This window comes from Vombatus ursinus, unplaced genomic scaffold, assembly GCF_900497805.2.
Source record: "Vombatus ursinus unplaced genomic scaffold, bare-nosed wombat genome assembly UNPS02015098.1, whole genome shotgun sequence".
Lineage (NCBI taxonomy): Eukaryota > Metazoa > Chordata > Mammalia > Diprotodontia > Vombatidae > Vombatus > Vombatus ursinus.
The window spans coordinates 196,409-219,720 of NW_020954876.1; the positions used below are offsets into that span (position 1 = coordinate 196,409).

The 23,312-nt window shown below is 45.7% G+C and overlaps 1 protein-coding gene across 1 annotated transcript; it reads right to left on the reverse strand.

Moving 5' to 3' along the window:
- Positions 1–5,488: 5,488 nt before the first annotated feature.
- LOC114031187 (zinc finger protein 501-like) lies at positions 5,489–12,520 on the reverse strand. The gene is made up of 4 exons (XM_027846204.1): positions 12,483–12,520; positions 11,766–11,848; positions 9,848–9,974; positions 5,489–8,370 (listed from the first exon to the last, which is right to left on the reverse strand). Exons 2-4 carry the CDS (start codon positions 11,799–11,801, stop codon positions 7,163–7,165), a joined length of 1,371 nt encoding a protein of 456 aa, XP_027702005.1. The 5' UTR covers positions 11,802–11,848; positions 12,483–12,520; the 3' UTR covers positions 5,489–7,162.
- Positions 12,521–23,312: the final 10,792 nt, after the last annotated feature.

A 23,312-nucleotide genomic window follows, 5' to 3' on the forward strand; every position in this document is an offset into this window, starting at 1 on the left:
TGGAGCCCCAAAGCAAAACTCCCGCGCCTGCGCAGACGCTCCCTCCGCGGGGGACGCGCCCATTGGCTAGTTCGGGGAGGGGCGGGCCCTTTCTGCTTTTTTCTCCCGGGCCACGCCCCCTTTCCCTGTTTCCCGGGATTCGGGGGCGGGGAAATCCGCTCCCTCGCCCTAGAGGCGCCGGGAACGTTGAGCCAATCAGAGGCGCCGCCGCTGCCGAAGCCCCGCCCCCTCCCCCCACTCTCCTGGGCCGGGTCCGGGTGGGAGCCCAGCCCCGTCCGGACTCTGCGCTGCCGGACGGTCCCTCTGCCTGTGTCCCCGGGCGACCCCGGAGAGACCCCGGCCGGGCCCGCGGTGTATGTAGTGGGCGCTTAATGAGTGTTCATTTCCTCCCTCCCATCAGGCTGCCTCTCAGGGTCCGTCCCCAGTAACCCACCGACGGCTACATTCAACAGGCATTTATGAAGTCCTTGCCCAGTGCCAAGCACAGCGTCATCCCCCACCCCGGGCCCGGGCCCGGACCCGCCGTCCCACCCACCATGGCCAGTCCCAAGGAGAAGCTGGGAGGAGGGGCCTTTGCATCCAGCGTGGTCCTGGGAAACAACTGTGTGCCGCTCGTGAAATCAGGGAGCACACGATTACTAAACACCATCTGTGAGCAGCACGCAGCCCGGGGCTGGAAGAAACACGTGATCAGGATACCCAGCTGGCCAGCCCAGTGGGGTGGAGACGCCCCCCAGGCACTCTGGGACAGACACGTGAAAAGGGATGAGGCATAGGGCACAGAGGGCAAGGAGCTGGCCTGGAGACGGGCAGACCCAGGGTCAAGTCCCACCTCTCACACACAGTGGGTGGGCAATTTAGACCACTCCCTTAAACACTTGGTGCCCTGGGCAGCCCTCTGGAGGCCTCTGGGTGCTGGAACGAGGAAGACCTGAGCACCAATTCCTAGCTGAGTGACGCCGGGCAAGTTTTAAGGTTTAAACGCTGACTGCCTCGGTTTCCTCATCTGTGAAATGGGAAGAAATCTAGCACCTGCCCCTCCCCAGGGGCGTGAGGCTCAAATGAGATAATATTTGTAAGAATGCTTTTAGCACAGTGCCTGACACACAGTAGGTGCTATATAAATGTTAGCTGTCGTTGTTAAGGAAGCGATGACGTCTGCATGAGAATTTACAGGAAGGGTAGACATTCCGCAGCAAAGACATCCTGCAGAGGCCCAGAGGAGGGAGCGAGCAGGGCCCGTTCAGGGTTGGCCTGGGGTAGTACAAGTCATTGTGCATTTATTAAGCACCAACTGTGTGCAGGCTCTGGGGCTACTTCTGTAAGTAGGTACAAGAGAGAGTCCCAAGGCTCTGCGATCTCCCTGATTTCCCAGTTCTCTCCAGGGCTACAGATTCTGGTCCATCCCGTGCATGCTGCCCTCGTCAGGGCTGCACTATGTGGCGCTGCAACTTCCTGCTGGTGTCATTTGTAGCAAGTGTCAAGATGGATCCGCTAGTCAATCAACAACCCTTTTAATTCTTAGTTCCTGCCCACTTGGTGCCAGGCACCGTGCCAGGCCCTGGGGAGACAAGACAAGGAGGGAACTAATCCCTGCCCTCTTGGACTCGAATGCTTCTTTGCACCGTGCACGTAGAAAGTGTAGGGATTTGGGGAGGAAAATCCAGAAGGCGTCAAAGACCAATCAACAAGCATTAATTCAGTGCCTACTAAGTGCCGGACACTGGGCGGTTAAGTTCTGGGGATACAGAGGAAGACAGAGATGCTCTTGCAGGCAGGTGCTAATGAGGGCCTGCGGTCGGCTGGGGAAGGCAGGCGGGCATAGGGAGAGGGACCGTGATGGATGCCCCTGGACAAGGCCTGCCTGTGTTCCCAAGGCCCCTTCACGTCCCAGGGAAGTCTTTCCTTTAACAGTGCCCCTAGATCCCAGACAGAAGGGCCCTGACCCCAGAGTCAGGAGATCAGGCATCTGCTCCCAGTTTTGCCACCAGTGAGCAGCATGAGCTTGGGTAAGTCCCTTGCTCTCCAGGCCTCAGTTTCCCCACTGGTCTAAGATGGTCCCTGCTCTGCCTTCTTCACAGGAGCGGTTACAAGAACCAAAGGAAATCACTGGTGGGTGAAAGTCGCTCGGTAAAGCTCCATCCGATTATAACTAAGTGATCATTAACATGCTGGAGGTGAGGGTGCTTAAGTCAAGGCCTGCCGTGTGAGAAGGGGCCCCACGAGGTCACTGGAGGAGGTGGTGGACAAGCAGAGGCTCTTGGGGACCTACCGACCACTCTCTAGACCAGGCTTTGTTTTCTTGGGAAGGCCACACAGGGCTCCCATCCTTCCCAACAGGCTAAGGAAAGCAGATCCTCATGAGCTTTTGATTTTCCTTTTGGAAAGGCAGCTCAGTGCCAGTGACCTGAGCCCTGCCTGGCTGACATTGGGATGAGGTTGAGGAGGGGGCCCATGTAGGAGGCTCCACTCCACCCCTACCCAACCCCACCCTCACTCTCAGGCCTCAGACCCTCCTTGACAAGAGAAAACATACAGGGCAGTTTACTTCCTTCCCAGTGGTGTGAGAAAGTGTGTTCAGCATTCAAAGAAAAGCTTGACCTCTCCTCAGCCCAGGGGCCAAAGGGGCCAGCAGGAGACCAGTCCTCTCTTTGAGGGGCTTGCTGAGAGAAGGCCAAGACGGGGGAGGGGGGGGTGTTCCCCCAAGCCAGACCCTGTTCCTAGAAAACAGCTCTTGGGCCCATTTGTCAGTCAGCTGTCAGCAAACCTGGTGAAGATCCCTGCCCAGGGACATTCAGTAGGGAAATGCTGGTTCCTGGGTGGTTAGCCAGCTAGCTGGAAAGACTTCTTTTGGCAGAGGTAAAGTAGATTTATTGCCTTCGGTTCTTTTAAGTCAGGCACTGATAGGCAGAGCTGAAGTTTTAGAAGTTTTCAAGGGAAGTTAGCATAAACCTTGGAGAATCATAACCGGTTCTAAACTGAAGGTGATCTGTAAGCTTGGTCTCTGGATCTCATCAGGCTTCTTCAGCACCACCCAAAGGGGAGAGGGCAGCGCTGCTGCCAGCAGCCCATGTGCCAGAGGAGCAGGGCTCAGGGATTCCAGATGCAAAAATCGGGGGCAGGTACTGGAACCCTGGAATTGTGGAGAAAGAAAAGACCCTTCATAGCTCTCATGGTCCTAGGCTGTCTGGAGCGGCTTACAGGGATCTCAGCTTTTACAGTCATAGTGATCAGTGCGAGCCCCAAGAACAGTCACGAGTACCCAGGAGGGTACCTCTTAGGTCCCTTAGTTCCATAAGCCTGCTTTCTTTCCCTCCCTCCCTGCCTCCTTCCTCCCTCCCTTCCTTTCTTCCTTCCTTCTCTCCTTCCCACAAGATGCAGGACCCTTGCTTCTCACCTATGACCATTAGATCTCGCCATCAGTCATTCCCACCACTCTTGCTTCTGAACCTTCCCTTTTTTAATTCTTGTCTCTAGTGGAGTCTTCTGTGCTTTCATCATTCACCAGCTCCCACTGACCTTGCCCCTTCTCTCTCCATGTTACCTCCAGCTCTCCCTGTTTCTCCAATCCCCTATACTTTGGAATATGCCACATCAACAAAGTTTTCTAATGAAACAGAATGGCAAAATAACAAACAAAAAAAAACATCTTTTTTGAAGAAACAAGCATTTATTACCAGGCACTGGGTTAAAGTTTTATAAATATTATCTTTACAAACAGTATCTCATTTGATCTTCACAACCACCCAAGTGCTATTATTATCCCATTTTACAGTGGACGAACTGAAGCAGAGAGAGGTTCAGCGACTTGCCCAGAGTCACACAACCAGCAAGTGTCCCAGGCTAGACTTGAACTGAGGTCTTCCTGACTCCTGGTCCAGTGCAATCATAAAGCTACACTGACTCATAAGGCAATGGGGATTTCATCAAGCCTGAGGACTCTTCGCTTCTTATGCCTCAAGGGACTACTTTCACGAACATCAGCAGAAGCAGCAGCATGTATGTTATTAGGAATTTATGGAGCACTTCGGTGGATGGAGCACCAGCCCTGGAGTCAGCCCCAGACAGTTACCAGCTGTGTGACGCCAGGCAAGTCATGCAATCCCAACTGCTTCTCAAGAAAAAAAAAAGGAATTTTTTATGTACTTAACCACGTGCTAGTCACTGTGCTAAGTGCTGGAGATACAAAACATGTGTCCTGCCCTTGAGGAGCTCACGTTCTTCCCTCTGATTTATATATATGATGCAGATGGGAGATGATGTGAGAGGGAAGCCTGTACGTATGTATGGGAGAATAGAACGGGAAAAGTCTTTTGCAGAAGGTGGGCTTTGAGCTGAATCTTGAAGGAAGGCAGGAAGATGACAATTCCAGGTATGGGAGACAGCCAGTAAAAAATGCCTGGAGTTTGTCAAGCCAGTGTCACTGGCTTCTTGGGTGCACAGAAGGAAATAAGGTGTAGGATGACTGAAAAGGTAGGAAAGGGCCAGCCTGTGAAAGGCTTTGAAAGCCAAACAGAATTCAATATTTAATTCATCATTTACCACTTGACTGCTTTACTGGACTTCATATTCTTGGGAAATTCATTATTCTGAAAGATGCTGCTGCTGCCTCATCAAATTGGGTAACTTCCTCCTCCCTTACCTTCCCCCCACCCTTTTCTGCTTCTTTTTAAGTATGTTTTTTGTAATTTTCACATTAGTCATGTTGTAAAGAAGAATTAGAATCAATGGGATGAATCATGAGAAAGAAGCAGCAAAACAAAAGGAAAAAAGAGATCAAACAGTCTGCTTCGCTCTGCATTCGGACTCCATAGTTCTTTCTCTGGTTATGGATAGCATTTTCCATCATGAGTCTTTTGGAGCTGTCTTAGATCCTTACATTGCTGAGAAAAGCCAACTCTATGGAAGTTAGTCATTGCACAGCGTGGCCGGTACTGTGCACAACGTACTCTTGGTTCTGCTCACTTCACTCAGCATCAGTCCATACAAGTCTTTCCAGGTTTTTCTGAAGGCTGCCTGCTTGTCATTTCTCATAGCACACTAGTATTCCATTACACTCATATACCACAGCTTGTTCAGCCATTCCCCAACTGATGAGCATCCCCTCAATTTCCAATTCTTTGCTGCCACAAAGAGCTGCTATAAATATTTTTGTACATGTGGGTCTGTTTCCCATTTTTATGATCTCTTTGAAGTACAGACCTAGAAGAGGTACTGTTGGGTCAAAGGGTATGCACGTTTTTATAGCCCTTTGGACATAGTTCCAAATTGCTCTCCAGAATGGTTGGATCAGTTCACAACTCCACTGACAGTGCATTAGTGTTCCAACTTTCCCACACCTTCCCCAACATTTATCATTTTCCTGTTTTGTCAGGTTAGCCAATCTGATAGGTGTGCTGTGGTAACTCCGAGTTGCTTCTATTTGCATTTCTTTAATCAATAGTGATTTCGAGCATTTTTTTTCACATGCCAACAGATAGCTTTAATTTTTTCATCTGAAAACTGCCTGTTCATATCCTTTGACCATTTATCAACTGGGAAATGACTTGTATTCTTATAACAATCTGTTGGCTTGTGAGCTACAGATTCGGCAGAAGGAAAGGGAAAGATCTAATTTCCAGCCCAGACACAGAGGCTCCTTCTTGAATAACAGAAAGCAACAAAACTGTTCGGCTGAGATTGAACTCACATGGGCTTCAGTATGCTTGTTTCAAAGCAGAACAGCTCCAGGCCTTTAGACATGTTGAGTTGTTTCACTTAGGTCCAATTCCATGACATCATCTGGAGCTTTCTTGGCAAAGATATGGGAATGGCTTGCCATTTCCTTCTCCAGCTCATTTTACAGATGATGAAACTGAGGCAAGAGGCCCAGAATCACACAGCTGGTAAATACGAGACCAGATTTGAACTCACAAAAACAAGTCTCCCAGATTTCAGGCCCGACACTATCCACTGTGCTATCTAGCTGCCTTTAGACACAGACTCCTGGATAAGGGGAGGCAGGACATAGGGCGGCCTAGACAGGCCTTAGAGGGTATTCAGGATTTTGCTAGGTTAGGAAACTATGAGTGGGGTCAACCCCTCAGGGACAGGTCGAGCCTCCATTTTGAATAAAATCTTTAGCTAAAATCTGACAGGACACAGGAATGAACAAGCAATTTGCTTAGACAGAAGATCTGGCTGACAGACTTTCCTCTGTGATCAGAGAGCCCTATGCCTTGGAAAGTATTCAACTTACATGTCATAATAATCACAAAGCCAAAGATGAAGGACTTCGAGAGCAATTTAAAAACAAAAGCACCGAATTTTCAGTGTCTGCCATTGTGAGGAAGATGGCTCTTCTTGAGATCAATAGCAATAAACACTCATTAAGTACCTATTACGTGCCAGTCATCATATCCCAGCCCTCCAGTTTGGGGGATACAAAGAGGCAAATGACAGTACCTGGCCCCAGTGAGCTTACAGTCTAAAGGGAAAGACATATTGACAAATATATACAGGCAAGCTATATACAGGATATAGGAAATAACACAAAGGACATCTCTCTTGATCTGGTTAGTGTGGAACTAAGGACATTCTCACTCACACTTTGGGCCTCGATTCCAGGGACATTAAGGATGCTTTGTTCTTCAGTCCTGTCCAATTCCTCATGATCCCTTTTGGGTTTTGGTTTTTTTTCTGGCAAAGATACTGGAGTGGTTTGCCATTCCTTGAACCCATTTCATGATTCATTCAGAGTGTTCACTGGATGTCATCCATACCTGCAATTCTCTCTCTGTCACTGTCTGTCTGTGTCTGTCTCTGTCTGTCTGTCTGTCTGTCTGTCTCTCTCTCTCGGCTTCCTGTTTCCTGCCCTCCTAGAAGCCTAAGGTCACATTCCACCCTCCACAGAACTTTTCTGATACTTCAGGAGCCGGTGACTAAGATGACCTTCCCTTCGCTCTATAGCTAGCTTTTATGGACCAAACTTGTTTCAGGTTGCCTCTCCTATTACACTGTAAGATCCCTCAGAGTAGGGAGTGGTCTTTGTTGGTTTTTGTATCTCCTGCATTTAACTGAAAGGCTTTCCACGTGCACCACGTAGTTCCATGGTTCCTTTCCAACATTAAGTAAATTTATCAAGGAGTCTCTTCCAGAGAAAAGTTTTGCTTCAATGATTTTACTAATGAGATTTCTCTCCGTCATGAATTCTATAATGTTGAGTAAGTGCTGTGATCCGGTAGAATGCCTTCCCACAATCATTACATTCAAAAGATTTTTCTCGAACATGTGTTCTCTTATGCAATGAAAGGCCTGTATTCCGAGTGAAGGCTTTTCCACATTCATTACATTCATAAAGTTTCTCTCCCGTATGAATACTACCATGACGAGTAAGATCAGACTTTTGAGAGAATGCCTTCCCACATACACTGCATTCGTGAGGTTTTATTCCTGTATGAGTTCTCTGGTGCAGAGAAAGTTTAGAGCTTTGTCGGAATGTCTTCCCACATTCATTGCATTCAAAGGGTTTCTCTCCAGTATGAGTTCTCTGATGTAGAGTTAGGGTTGTGCTCCGAGGAAAGGCTTTCCCACAATCACTGCATTTAAAAGGTTTCTCTCCAGTATGAATCCTACAATGTCTTATAAGATCGATCTTCTGATGGAAGGCCTTTCCACAGTCACTGCATTCAAAAGGTTTCTCTCCACTATGGATCCTATAGTGTAGAGTAAGACTTATCTTCTGCTGGAAGGCCTTTCCACATTCACTGCATTTATAAGATTTCTTTTTACTCTGAATACTAGAGTGTTGTGTAAGATCTGCCTTCTGCCAGGATGTCTTCCCACATTTACTCAATTCATAACACTTTTTTCCTGTATCAGTACTCTGGTATAGACTAAGTTCATTATTTGGGAGGAAAGAATTCCTAGTTTCATGAAATTTCTCTTCAGCATTAATTCCATATTTTTTAATGTGGTCAAAATCATAACTGAAGGCTTTCTGACATTTGTTAACCTCAGAATATTTCTTCTGTGAATACACTTGATTACACTGTCTTTGGTTTGAACAAATGGTGAAACTCCTTCTCTGGTTATCACCTCTGTGGAGATTCATTACTACAGATACTTCCTGTAGCAGAGAAAGGACTGGGCCATATTTACTGTGTTCAGAGCCTCTCACTTCATTGGGAGGTTCTGTTTGGGTTACATTTCCTTGTCTAGAACGTTCCTCCTCATGGCTCTGCTCTTTTTTTAACCTGCTGTAAGACTCCCAGGCTGTCCCCATCTTGGAGATGCGTGGGTCATCCCATGAGGGTGTTTGTTGGGATAAGTCTTCCACAGAAATACCCATCTCTGGAGATGACTCCTTGGTGTGAGGCCTGGTATCCCAAGCTGAAAGAAAGAAAAAGTGGAAATACCTCTTTTCCTTGGATGAACAAACTTTTGTCTGTATATCATTTCCCCAACATTCTGGCTGTTACAAACCATTTACATATGGTTCTCACTTGAATTGAAGTCAATTTTTATGGCTTCTCAAATTTCCTGCATTTACCATGATTATCCTTTCATATATATATATTAGATTAATATGCCAAAACCCACACAGAGAACACACAATCGATGGAAATATGGACGACTGCTGGCCCCACTACACCAATAGGAACATTGCAGCTTGAGGGATTTGTTTTTGTTTTTGTTTTCTTTCCAGAAAAAAAATTTTCATTTAAATGTCACACTCAGAAGAGTCATGGGAGCGTGACCACAGGGTCTAAGAAGAGAAAGTAATATATATATACACACATATACATATATATTTATATATATATATACACACATATACATATATATTTATATATATATATACACATATACATATATATTTATATATATATATATATACACACACACAGCTCCTAGACTAAAGAGTTCCACTTTAATTTCCAAAAAATATTAAAACAATTCAAATTTCCACCCTCTGTGGAATAACACAGCTGCATTCTGGGAAAATAAAAAAAACCAGAATCTGACCATTTCTATTTATCCACATTAACTGACTTTGGTATGAAAGGTGACATCCTCCAAACAAACTGGAAGAGTAGGGAGAAATTATCTCTCAGATCTATGGTGGGGAGAAGAGCTCATGACTAAATAAGTCATCCAGAGAATCACAAATGCGCTTATTTTTAGAGGGTTCACAGATGAATCACCAGTTTAATGGCAGTGTCATATACTCAACTAGCTGGCACTCACTCACTCACCTGGCCAGCAGGTTCTTAGGACATTGCCCACTGGAATCCAATGCGCTTCCCCTGACTACAGCTGAGAGATCACATCCAGGTTGGCATCTGCAAGGCCTAGTTGTGGGAAATGGCAAAGGGATGCAGAAAGAGGGTCACTTGAGGAGCCAAGCCTCCCAGCCCCCTAGGAGCAAGTTAGGAAGGTCCAGGGAGTCTGGGGGCCATGGAGGAGCATAGAGAAAACATCTGAAGGATGATCTGGTTTGTTTTCCTGGGAAGATACAGGAACGAGACAAAGAATGGAATTGGGTTCAGAGAGACAATGAGTTCACTTGGTTCATTCAATATTGAGGTATCTGGGAGCTTTCTTAGACTTTAAGTATTTTCCTGGGGAATTTAGAAAGCCTCACTGGCCTGAAGGAACACAGAGCCAGAGTGGGATCACACAATATAAAAACAAGAGCCCTTCAGCCAAGCACAAGAACCCTGTCTCTTGGCCTCATTGTAAGTAACAAATGCTTGGTTTTCTTACAGGCCGACGCATCAGTGCTGAACACTAGGCCCAGCCCCAGCAGAAGGAAGCAAACGACCTTTCAGGGGCAGATCCCAAGTCCCCAGAGGAGCCTCCTTACCCAGGCTGACCAGGTTCCTGTAGTTCTCCAGCATCACCTCCCAGTAAAGCTCCTTCTGGGAGGTGTCCAGGTAGCCCCACTCCTCCCAGGTGAAGTCCACGGCCACATCCTTGAATGTCACTGATTCCTGAAACAACAAATAACTTTGTGCTTAGCCAGGGACCATACCCCAGATGGATGTGAGAAGGGAAGTCAAGTGGTCAGGAATTAGGACTAATTCTTACTATATTCAGTTTTCAGACTGTTCAAAGTCAAATCTTTAGGAGTATTTACTGCAAGCCTCAGGCTGTACCAGATTCTGAATCAAGTAACAAAAAATAGTCATTGTCAAGTCAACAAACATTTACAGAGGGTCTACCCTGTGTCAGGCTAAGCCCTGGAGACACAAAGAAGGGCAAAAACAGTCCCTGCCCTCAACTAATTAAGTCTAATTGGGGGACAACATGTGCCTATTGACAAACAAGGTCTAGACCAGAGGTTCTTAAACTGTTGGTCAAGACCCCATAGGGTCAAGATCCACAATTTAAGAAGTGCTAAAAGGGTCACGAGTGGAAAAAGTTTAAGAGCCCTGGTCCAGACAACACTTTTCTCACGATCAACTCGGGAAGGTAAGTATTCCTTATCCCTACTTCACAGATAAGCAAAATGAGGCAAAAAAAAAAAAAAGAAGAAGAAGAAGAGGCTAAGTAAGGCTTCATGGATTGCTTTACACTCACAGACAGGCTCAAAGCTATGGCTCCCATCCCTGTCTCCAGACCCCATCTAACGCTCTGTCCACCAGACCAGCTCAGATTCCCCCTCGGAAGTCTCCCAAAATGGACTTGTTCTTCAATTAGATTTCAGTGCCTGAGATACAACTTTTGATGACAGAAGGTAAGCAAAAGTACATGGCTTGAAATTTAATGTGAATTTTAAATGGAAAAATTGGAAAACATAATAGAAAATGTACTTAAGATTCCCAGAGGAGAACTCAGAAAAATCCAATCCAGAGAGCAAGAAAACACTAGTGTGCTTAAATGAGGTAGTTTGAATTTAAAAGAGAATGAGAATGACTTTGGCAGCTCAATGGAGGAGAAACTGGAGTAGGGAGAGACCAAATAGCACAGTGTGTGAGGTAGCCTGGGCCTGCACTAGGGGGAGGGCTGGGGCACTGGACAGAGGGGACATCTGCAGGCAAGAGATCATGTAGAAAGAAATTACTCAAGTTGGCAGCTGACCTCATATGTGGTCTGAGAGAGAGAGGGAACAATGATGCTGCCCGCCTGGGTGACCTGGAGGACAGTGGTATCCTCCAAGGGAATAGCCAGGTTCAGAAACAGCGAGGGTTTTGGGGGGAGATACTGTTATCCTGGAAGATGGTGAGTGGGAGATGCCTATGGGACATCCTGCTTAAAAAGTCCTATTTATTTGTTGTAGATTCAGGAGTAGAATCCATGGCACAGATGAGACCCCCCAAGTGAGAAAGCTTAGAGAGAGAGGGAGGGCCAGGTCAGAGCTTGGACAAGCCCCCCAGACAGAGGGCATAACATGGATGCTGACCCAGCAAAGGAGGCAGAGAAGGGAGGAGTGGTCAGACAGGAAGGAGGAGGGGACCCAGAGGGAGCAGGGCCATGAAAGTGTCAGGGAAGAGAGGCTGAGGCCTGAGAAGAGGCCACTGGATTGGGACATTTGGGGAGGGAGTAACCACTGAGAGGATCAGGGAAAGTCTCCCAGGAGATCCACCTTTCAGGGTCCCCCCAGATGTTGAGTCAAGTCAGACGAGCCAGCCTTTATTAAGTGCCTACTGGATGCCAGGCACTGTTTTTTGGTGACTGAATGGCTGATCAGCCCCAGGTGCTCTGATGACAGAGAGCATTGGAGAAAAGACCCGTCTACACTGTGCCCTGAGACACCTGGCAGAGAGGGCAACGCTGCTTACCTGGGGGGGCCTGCTGGGGAGGAACTCGGGGCCCATGCTGCGCGCCTTCCTGCTCCGCGCTCTGGCTCGCACCCAGGCCCCTGCTGGAAAGGAAAAGGCAGCCATGGGGGGGGGGGGGGCCCTCCCCCCTCCCCCCCAGACCTGCCTCTGCCTGGGAAATGCCCACAGTGACACCGGGGGCAGCCCGTCTGTGTCCAGGACTCAACTCAACGTGCATCAATGAGGCGCCCACTGTATGCCTCACTGCATTCTGGGTGCTGGAGATGCCAAGGAGAGGGAAAAGCCCAGACTGTGCCCCTCCCCCCAGAAAGGCCAGGTCACGTGATGAGGGAGGGGGCGGTGACATCTGGGAGTAGGGGGGCCCTGGGGCTAGAGGCGCCTTTCCCAGGGGATCTGAACCCTAGAAATGCAGGGGGGTGGGGGAGGCCAAAGACATTCATGTCAGAGTGGGGGTTCTGGGGGGCAGGAGAGGGAAGGGGAGCCCGGCATGGGGGGTAGAAAGGGAGAGAAGGGGGGAGAGGGGGAAATAAAGGAGGGGAAGGAAGCGAGGGGGGAGAAGGGAAAGACAGAAGAACGGGGAGGGGGCGGGGCGGTCCCACCTCACTGACCCCCCCCCAGGATCCAGGGGCCTTCACCCCATTTCAGGGACGAGCCAACTGAGGCAAGGAGTCGGGAGGGGCGGGGCCCCTGGCCTCCCATCCGGTCCCCGCCCCTCACCTCGCCCCGGACCCAGGCACGACCTCAGCCTCGCCTGGCTTCCACACGCAAGTGGACAGGCAACTTCCGCGCCTGCGCAGTCTCTCCTTCGGCGAGGACGGCGCCGATTGGCCCCCGCCAGGGGGGCGTGGCCTTCTCATTTCCGAGGCCACGCCCCCTCCCCCCAGTTTCAATGGAGCTGGAGATGGCTCCTCCCTCCTGGCGTAGCCTAGAACTTTAAGCCAATCAGAGGCGCCGCCGCTACGTCAGATTTCACTCTCTCCCACCCCCCCCACCCCCCTCCCCCCGCCCTGCGCTGTCTTGAGCCGGGTGCTCCCTGTTACGTTGGGCAGCCCCAGGGCGCTGCGGGAGGCCCGGCAGCCTCATTCTCTGGCTCCAGGAAATGGGCCCAGGGCTGCCCCAGGTCAGCCCCAGCCCCCGCGCGGCCCCTCGGGCCGGGGTCTCTCCGAGATCGCCCGGGGTCCTGGATCTGATTCCCCGCCGCGCCTTTGGCTTTGCGGTGCTTCCTCCAGGAGCACCCCCTTCCCCCCAGCTCTGCCTGCCGAGGAGAGGCCCCTGCGTTCCCCAAGGGGCGGGGGGAGACAGCAGAGGAAGGGATGACCCCTGTCCTCCCCAGACCTGCCCCTCCCCCCCCCATCGATGGTCCCTCCTTCCCAGAAGAGTCGCTGGTCATTGGCATTGGTTTGCCAAGCTCTGTACACGCCCTGTGTCCTTGGACCTTCACCACAGCCATTGCACAGAGGGGAAACTGAGGCACACTTGTTGCAGTGTCTGGGGCTAGACCTGAATCCAGGTCCCACACTCCCTCCTGCTGCCACCTATGCCCATCCTCAGCCTCCTGACCTTGATGCCATACTAAGGGTGCCCCCCTCCCCCCTGCCCCTCTCTTCTGCCCCAACACTCGCAGCCTGATCACAACAATCAGGGCTTCTGCCTGCTCAAGTCAGACTTGGTGCTGGGCAGGTTGCAGGGGCAATCATATGTTCCCATGGCCAGTCTTGGGGTCCTTTTTTCAGCTTTCCAGTATTTAAAGCACTTGTCTCTCTACATCCTGCAAATAAAACGAACCCTAGGACGTCCATGTACCCAGCCTGGGGTACGTGGAGGGAAAGGGGCTTTCCTTGGTTTCTGTCCCCATAAGTGTCCCCAGGCAGGACTGCAGAGGGGGCTTAAAGGTTTTGATAAATGGCTGAGATGTTCCCAGCTGAGAACACTGGACTCTGCATCATAGAAATGATTGGGTAGTCATCCTGTTGGTGTGTTCAGAGATCAGCTTCCCAAAATGGGAACACTAATGCATTGTTGGCAGAGTTGTGAACTGATCCAACCATTCTGGAGAGCAATTTGGAACTATAAACTGTAAATACCCTTTGACCCAGCAATAGCACTTCTAGGGCTGTATCCCAGAGAGATCATACAAATAGGAAAAGGACGCACATGTACAAAAATGTTTATAGCAGCTCTTTTTGTGGTAGCAAAGAATTGGAAATTGAGGGAATGCCCATCAATAGGGGAATGGCTGAACAAGCTGTGGTATATGAATGTAATGGAATACTCTTGTTCCATAAGAAATGATGAGCAGGCTGGCTTCAGAAAAACCTGGAAAGACTTGTATGGTCTGATGCTGAGTGAAGTGAGCAGAACCAGAAGAACATTGTACACAGTAATGGCTGTGTTGTGTGATGACCAACTTTGATAGACTTAGCTCTTCTCAGCAGTACAAGGATCTAAGACCTCTCCAAAGGCCTCATGATGGAAAATGCTGTCCACATCCCAAGAAAGAACTATGGAGTCTGAATGCAGATCAAGGCATACTACTTTCTTTTTTGTTTTTGTTTTTTCTTTCTAGTGTTTTTTCCTTTTTGTTCTGATTCTTTTCTCAACATGAACCAGCAAGGAGAGCTAATCCCCAAACCTGCTAGGGTAAGGTCAGGTAGCCCTGTGATCTAGTCACTTGTCAAGACTGATAGCTGGGAGCTGGTGTTTTAGGGTCTGTGAGAACCGTGAGACCTGTGTGGGTAGCAGAAGGGAGGAAGATGCTTCCCCCCCAGCCCCACCCCGCTGATCTGTTCTCTGATAATTGAGAATCAACTACATGCTTGTAGTGATTCCTTCTAGGAGGGTGTATTAGGGAACAACTTTCCATTACTGTTGGATTTGGCAACTGAGCTAAGGAATTTCACCTAAGTTCCCAAATCTTGGGATGTTCTTGTTTGCCAGGGAGTAGTGAAGCTTTCTGTTTGCTTAAGTGGTGTGAAGCAAGTGAGATGTAGCAAGAATCGGAAAACTGACTCCTCCTGAGGTCTCAGCTTCTACTATCTCAAGGAGTCAAACTGAGACCCGTTAAAGACAATTAGCTTAAAAAAGCCAACGTCTCCCATTGCGTCCAAGGCCATCTCCAGTTGTCCTGCTTTATTTCTTGCCACTGGACCCAGATGGCTCTGGAGGAGACAGTGAGGCTGCTGACTTTGCACAGCCCTTCCTCATTTAAATCAATTCACTTGTATGTCACGGTATCATGCCCCTGATGTCATGGTCCTCTTCAAGAATGAGGAACAAAGGAAATATGTTTAACATTATTGTACATGTATAACATATATCAGATTGCTTGCCATCTTGGGGAGGGGAGAGGAGAGGGAGGGAGAAAAAGAACTTGGAACCCAAAATCTTATAAAAGTGAATATTAAAAACTATCTTCATATGTAGTTGGAAAAAAATAAAATATTATTAAGTGGGGAAAAAAAAATCACCTTCTGGTTAATCTTGGCAGAGGCCTGGCCAGCTGGGAGCTTGTCTGAAAACTCCTGTCTTTTGACTGGAGCAGCAGTAGAAAGTAAGAATGGGATTGTGGCCCCAAGAGTTCGGATCTTTGGCTGCAGTAAGAGTGGTTGGTGGTCCTCACCTCCTGAAAGAGATCCCCAAAATGCAACCTCACAAGAATATTATAGTGAAATTCCAGAGCTCCCAGATCAGTGAGAAAATACTGCAAGCAACCAGAAAGAAACAATTCAGATAGTGTGGAGCCACAGTCTGGATCACAGAACATTTAGCAGCTTCTTCATAAGAAGATCAGAACGTGATATTCTAGATCGCAAAGGAGAAAGGATTACAACCAAGCATCCCCTACCTAGAAAAACTGAGTATAATCCTTCAGGGAGAAAACAAATGAATACTTAATTAAATAGAGGACTTTCAAGCAGTGGGATAGAAAATCTGACTGTCAAATACAAGTCTCAAGAGAAGCATAAAAAAGTAAAGAAAAAAGAGAAATCATAAGGGTTTCAATAAGGTTAAACTGTTTGCATTCCTATATGGAAAGATGATACTTGTAACTTCTAAGAATTTCATGATTATTAGGGCAGTTAGAAGGAATCTACATAGACTGAGAACAGGGAAGTGAATTGAGTACTTGATGGGATGATTTTTAAAAATACAATGAACAGGGTGAGAAAAAGGAAGGGAGACATAGAATGGGTAGATTATCTTACATAAAAGAGGCAGGAAAGGAAGAACTTTTAAAATGAGGGGAAAGGTGGTGGGGGTGGGGTAGGAATGTTAGGGTCAATGCCTTCACTGTCGTTGGAACTAGCTCAAAAAGGGAGTAACATACACATTCCTTTGGGTATAGAAATCTATCTTGTCCTCCAGGGAAGTAGGAAGGAAATAGGATAAGAGAAGGAGGAGAGGCTCATAGAAGGGAGGACAAATCGGGGGAGGTGATGATCTGAAACAAAACAGACTTTTGAGGAGGGACGGGGTGAAAGAAGAGAGAAAGAAGGATAAACAAAGCAGGGGAGATATAGGATGGAAGGGAAAACATAATAATCATAACTGTGAATGTGAATGGGATGAACTCACTCATAAAACAGAAGAAGGTAGCAGAGTAGATTAAAAACCAGAATCTGAAAATACGTTGTTTACAAGAAACATACTTGAAGCAAAGAGACACACACAGAATAAAGGTAAAAGGCTGGAACAGAATCTATTATGCTTCAGCTAAGGGGGAAAAAAGCAAGGCTAGCAATCATGGCCTCAGACAAAGTAAAAGCAAAATAGATCTAATTAAAAGGGATAAGCAGGGAAACTACATTTTGCTAAAAGGTATCAGACAATGAAGTAATAGCAATACTAAACATATATGCACCAAATGGTATAGCATCCCAATTCTTAAAAGAAAAGTTAAATGAGTTACAGGAGGAAATAGCAAAACTATCCTAGTGAGGGTCCTCAACCTCCCCTTCTCAGAACTAGACAAATGTAACCATAAAATAAACAAGAAGTTAAGGAGACAGAGAATTTTAGAAAACTTAAAATGATAGATATTAGATAGATAGATAAAAATTTAATATGATAACAATATGAGAGACCTGTGGAGAAAATTGAACAAAAACAGAAAGGTATATACCTTTTTCTTAGCAGTAAATTGATTGTGTATTAGGAAATAAAAACCTCCCAATCAAATGCAGAAAAGTAAAAGTATTAAGTGCATCCTTTTTAGATCATAACACAATAAAAATTATATTCAATAAAGGGCTGTGAATATATAGAATAAAATTAGTTGGAAACTAAATAATCGAATCCTAAAGAATGAATGGGTCAAAGAACAAATCATAGAAAAAATCAACAATTTCATTAAAGAGAATGACAACAACGAGACAACATGTCAAAATTTATCATCTAAAATATTATCATCTAAGGAGAAAATTGAAATCTCTAAATGCTTACATCAATAAAATAGAGAAAGCGATCAATGAATTGGGCATGCAACTAAAATAAAACTGGAAAATTTTAACACCAAATTAGAAATCCTGAAAATCAAAAAAGAGATTAATAAAATTGAAAGGAGAAAAAAAGACATTGAACTAGTAAATAAAACTAGGAGCTTATTTTATGAAAAAAAAATAGAAAAAACATTGGTTAATTGGATTTTGAAAAAGAAAGAAGAAAGGCAAATTTTTCTTCTTGTTCAGTCATTTTCAGTCATATTCAATTCTTCATGATCCTTTTTGGGGTTTTCTTGGCAAGGATACTGGAGTGGTTTACCATTTCCTTGTGTAGCTCATTCTACAGATGAGGAAACTGAGGCAAAGATGATTAAATGATTTTTCCAGGGTCACACATCTAGTAAGTGTTTGAAGTTGGATTTGAACTCAGGTCTTCCTGACACCAGGCCCAGCACTCTACCCATTGCACCATTTAGCTGCCTGAAAACCACATTACTAGTATCAAAAATGTAGAGTGAATTCACTACTATTGAAAATGAAATTAAAGCAATTATTAGGAGCTATTTTGTCCAATTACATGCCAATTAATCTAATGAGCTAAGTAAAATGGGTGAATATTTATGAAAATATAAATTGCCCAGTTTAACAGAACAGGAAATAGAACCTATGAGCTACCTAAGAAAAAAATTCCCACAAGTGGAATCACAGGTGAATTCTATCAAACATTTGAAGAATTATTAATTCCAATAATGTATAAATTATTTGGGAAAATAGGCAAAGAAGGAGTCTTACTAAATTCCTTAAATATGGTGCTGATACCTAGAGGGAGTAAAAACAGAGAAAGAAAACTGCAGACCAATTTCCCTAATGAACATTGATGCAAAATTTTTAAATAAAATACAAGGAGATTACAGCAAAAGATCTTAAAGATCATACACCATATATCATATACCAGGTGGGATTTATACCAGGAATGTAGGACTGGTTCAATATTAGGAAAACTATCAGCATAATTGATCATATCAATAACAAAAAACAACAAAAATCCTATGACTATCTCAATAGATCCAGAAAAAGATTTTGACAAAATAAAACAATCATTCCTATTGAAAACACTAGAGAGCATAGTAACAAATTGAGCTTACCTTAAAATAAGTGATATCTAAAGCTATCAGCAGTGATCTAAAACCAATGATATCTAAAAGCACCGGCAAGAATTAGCTGTAATGGGGATAAGCTAGAAGCCTTCCCCATAACATAAAGGGTGAAGCAAGGATGTCCATTATCACCTCTATTATTCAATGTTCTAGAAATTCTAGCTATAGCAATAAGACAAGAAAAGAAATTGAAGATATTAGAGTATGCAATGAGGAAATAAAACTGTCACTCTTTGGAGAATCAACTAAAAAACTAGTGGAAATTAATTAACAAGTTTAGCAAAGTTTCAAGATATAAAATAAACCCACATAAATCATCAGCATTCCTATATATTACCAACAAAATCCAACAGGAAGAGATAGAAAGAGAAATTTCATTTAAAATAATCATAAACAATATAAAATACTTCAGAGCCTAAGTGCCAAGAGAAACCCAGGAACCATATGAACAAAATTCCAAAATACTTTTCACACGAATGATATTAGATCTAAACACTTTGAGAAATATTAGTTGCTTATGGGTAGACTGAGCCAATATATAATAAAAATTACAATTCTGCCTAAATTAATTTACCTACTCAGTGCCATACTAATCAAACTACCAAAAATGTTTATAAAGCTAGAAAAACATAACAAAATTCATTTGAAAGAAGAAAAGTTCAAGAATATTAAGGAAATCAACAGAAAAACTATGAAGGAAAGTGGCCCAGCAATACCAGATATAAAATCATATTACCAAGTGTTAATCATTAAAACAATCTGGTACTGGCTAAGAGATAGAGTGGTGGATCAGTGGAATAGGGTAGGTACACAATACACAGTGGGTAATAACCATAGTAACCCAGTGTTTGAGAAATGCAAAGATCCAAGCTTTTGGCCAAGAACTCACTGCTGCAAAAACTGAAAGTGGTTTGGCAGAAACTAAGCACAGATTAACATCTCGCACCATATACCAAGATGGGGTGTAGGGTGTTCATGAAAGATCAGCGTCTCTGGTGTGAAGGCTGCTGAGCCCTTTCCAGGGCTGCTTTCCTTGGTATCCACCTCTCACCTGTGGCTCCAAGAAGCTGTGGCATGCGCAGCAGCCACACCTTGGTAAACCATTTCGGCAGATGGGCTACACCAGGCTGAGGGTAACCAAGGGGTCTCAAACCCATTGATGAGTTAGGGGGGTGTATACCCCAAGCATGTGAAGATGTCCCCTGGTAGAATGGGCAGATGAGAACAATCTGTTCCAACGGCCACGAAGGCAGCTGAAGCAAGTGCCGTGGAGCACTTAGAGATTAGTTAGACATCGAAGATGCCAAGGTCATCCACTGCATCTGGAGCCATCACCAGTCATCTTGATTCTGTCTTGCCACTGGACTGTGATGACTCTGGAAGACAGAGTGAGGCCTACGACTTTGTATAGCTCTGCGTCACTTAAATCCAATTTATGCAGGAGTCAATATACCAAGATAAGGTCAAAATGGGTACAGGATTTAGACAGAAAGGGGCAAAAAGTCTTAAAGGAAATAGTGGATCAGAAGGGGTAGAGGTGTGGTAGGTGGGGACTAGTTGGCTGTATGGGTGTAATTTGAATTTCATTTTCTCTCTCCTGCTCCATTGATGAACTTGTCTAGTTTTTCTCCAATAGAAGGTAGTATTTTGCCTCTCCCACCAAACTATTCATTGTGTCCAAGGTCACTGCTCTTTTGACACCTGCTACACTGCCTCTACATGAAACACAAAAACCAACCAGTGTGAGAATTCTCTTTCAGAGATTTCCCCAGGCCACGATCTCATCAGACAGTAAAAGAAATTCTAAGTTTGGGCTAATGGGTATATTCCTGCTCATAATGTTTGCTCACACAGGTCCTATGAAAGGTTGATTCTCCCTATTATCAAGACAGGTGATGTGGAAATGGATATGTTTGACCAAGATTTGAATGACCTAAGTCACATACCCTGACACCTTCATTTTAATATATCCCATACCTCCCATTGTGTTAATCAATCCAGTTGACTGACATCCCTCAGGAATGCCTACTCTTCGAAGGGCATATAAACTGTGACCCCACTGCCGTTCAGGGTCTTCGGTCTAAGAGAGATGGCCAAATGACCACCCTGTTATTAATAACCTGCTGGCCTTATTAATAGAATGATTAAATTACCCAGAAACTATGTCTAACAAACCTTTTTAATCATCACAGTACCTCAAAATAGAGACAGGAGGAGGCATGTGCTAGGTAAATCATATCACCCCCACCCCTGTGGCCATCCGACAGACTCTGATGGAGCGGCCAAAGGCCCTGAGCCTTGGGAATAGCACTGTGCCCCCAAACCACCAGAACTGCTTCCAGCCCAGCCCCTTAGTCATCACCAAGGGGAGGGGCTCCACTGTCCTCATCATCACCACCAACAGTCAACTGCCACCAACAAGCAGACAGGCACAGAGGGACCCACCCATTCCAATCAATGGCCAACCAGGTGCCACAGACTGGGCAGGCAAGCCTAAGGGAGGCAGCCTGAGGGAGAGATGGAAGGCAGTATGTACCAAGCAAGTCAGACCACAAGCACCACCACCTTGACCACCAACTCCCCTCAGCATCTGGTGGGAGATGGTCCAGGCCCCTGAACCCAAGAGCCTTGGGAACGGCAGTGCTTCCAATCCAGTGCCCTCAGCCATCACTTGGGGAAAAGCCCCAGGGGAGATGCAGCCTGCCCACCCCTCCTGTAGGGGCTAAAGCCACAACTGCTGAAGACCCAGAAGAGAAAGTCACTGACATGAAAGTCTTTGACATGGTCAGATGGTTCAACCTCAGAAAGTCATGTTTTCATCAGTGTAAATGACATTAAAGAAGAGGCATTGCCATCTACTTTATTGCAGCACCCTAAGGACCATGGGACCTTTTAATAACATTATTATTCTATCTAGCACATTCATAGAGCCTACTATATGCTGGACACTATTCTAAGGGCTAAACAAATATTTCAATTGATCTTCGCAACAACCTTGTGAGGAAGACGTTTTCTCCATTTTACAGATGAGGAAATTGAAGCCCAAAGAGGTTAAGTGGAAGCATCTGAGGGTGAATTTGAACTTGTGGCCTCATGACTCCAGGCCCAGCCCTATGTGCCCTGTAGCACCCCTAGCTGCCTTTCTAACTGACTTGTACTTGAACTATTCTGTGTTGTGTCCCCCATAAGAAAGAGCGCCTTATTATCAGGGACTGTCTTACTTTTCTGTTTGCATGCTGAGTGATTACCACCGTAAGAGCTTAGAAAAGCTTAGTCACTTATTTTGTCTCCCCCAGTGGAAGATTCTCGAGGTCAAGGACTATGTCATCTTTGTCTCCACAGCACCATGCCTGAGCCACAGAAGGTGATTATTGACTGACTGAAATCAGGTGGTCTTCATTCAATAAAATGTATTGGGAAAAATCAGGCAAAATTAGGACAAAAGGTGTCAAAGGAAGGAAGGAAGGAAGGAAGGAAGGAAAGGAAGGAAGGAAGGAAGGAAAGGAAGGAAAGGAAGGAAGCTCTTGCCCGGTCACCAAATAGGAGAAATGACAGATTCATTTTTCTTGAGAGACAAATGGCCAAAGCAATGGAACAGAGCTCTCAAAAGAAACACACACACACACACACACACACACACACACACACACAATAATAACCAACTTCAAACTTTTCCTAAATTTCCAGGAATCCAAAAGAAAAAAAGTACCTTCAAGATCCTCCCTTAGACAGCCTCATCGTCCCTTTCCATCCCTATTCCACATCAGTCCTCTCTGCAAGTTCTCGGGCCCAGCCAACTGGCTAATTTGCTGCTCCTCATGCACTACACTATCTACGATGTTACGCCTTTCTCCTAGCTGTTGCTCATTCCCAGAAAGCCCTCTCTCCTAGCCTCTGTCTCTTACACTCTTTTGTTTCCTTCGAGTCAGCTCAAGAGCTCTGACCTGGTCTGATTACTCCAAAGAACAACTTGGAAGTGTGTCTAAAGAGTTATAAAACCATTCATACCCTTTGACCCAGTGATACCACTACTGGGTCTGTATCCCAAACAGATCAAAGAAAAAAGGACCTATATGTACAAAAATATTTCTAGCAGCTCTTTTTGTGGTGGCAAAGAATTGGAAATTGAGGGGATGCCCATCAATTGTGTAATGGATGAACAAGCTGTGGTATGTGATTGGGATGGACTACTATGGTGCTGTGAGAAATGGTGAGGGGGGATGGTTTCAGAAAAATCTTGGCAGACTTACACGAACTGATGCAAAGTGAAGTAAGCAGAACCAGAACATTGTGCATAGTAATAGCAATATCGGAATGATGATCAACTGTGAAAGATTTAGCTCCTCCGATCAAGACAAAGGACTCATGAGGAAAACCACCTCCAGAGAGAACTGATAAACTGAGTGCAGACTGAAGCATTTCTAAAAATTTTCTTAATTTTTTGCAACGTTTTTAACATGGAAATTTTGCATGTATAATTGATAACATATTCCTTGCCCTCTCAAGGTGAAGGGAAAAAACTTGGAACTCAAAATCATTTTTTAAAGCTATGACTGGGAGGTAAGAGCTCGTGATGGATCGGGAAGGGGGTGTAATGAGCAAGAAGTCAGCAAGACAAAGTGAGGAAGCTGGAGACAAATGAGTGCTTGGAAGACACGGGGGCCGATGCAGCTTTAGCGTCTGCCTTTACTTCTGTTTTGGGGAAATGGAGATGTGGCAAACTCTGGCCTCGCCTGGCATACCCAGAGAGCCAGGCCCCTGATACACACACGCGCACACACACACACACACACACACACACACACACACACACGCACACACACACCCCTCAACCCACCCTGGTTCTTCAGTTCGTTGCTTCGGATAGGGCTCAGATGGTGTGACGTGCCCTCTGGCTGCTGTTCTCCACCTCATTGCACCCTCCACCCCCATCAGGAGCTGGAACCTCC

Bases quoted from the DNA above. Each gene is read 5' to 3' on its own strand.
- LOC114031187 (XM_027846204.1), bottom strand. From the start codon at position 11,801: ATGGGCCCCGAGTTCCTCCCCAGCAGGCCCCCCCAG. The intron at 9,975-11,765 runs GTAAGCAGCGTT...TTGTTGTTTCAG, and splicing joins TCCCCAGCAGGCCCCCCCAG to GAATCAGTGACATTCAAGGA. The intron at 8,371-9,847 runs GTAAGGAGGCTC...TCTTTCTTTCAG, and splicing joins CAGGAACCTGGTCAGCCTGG to CTTGGGATACCAGGCCTCAC.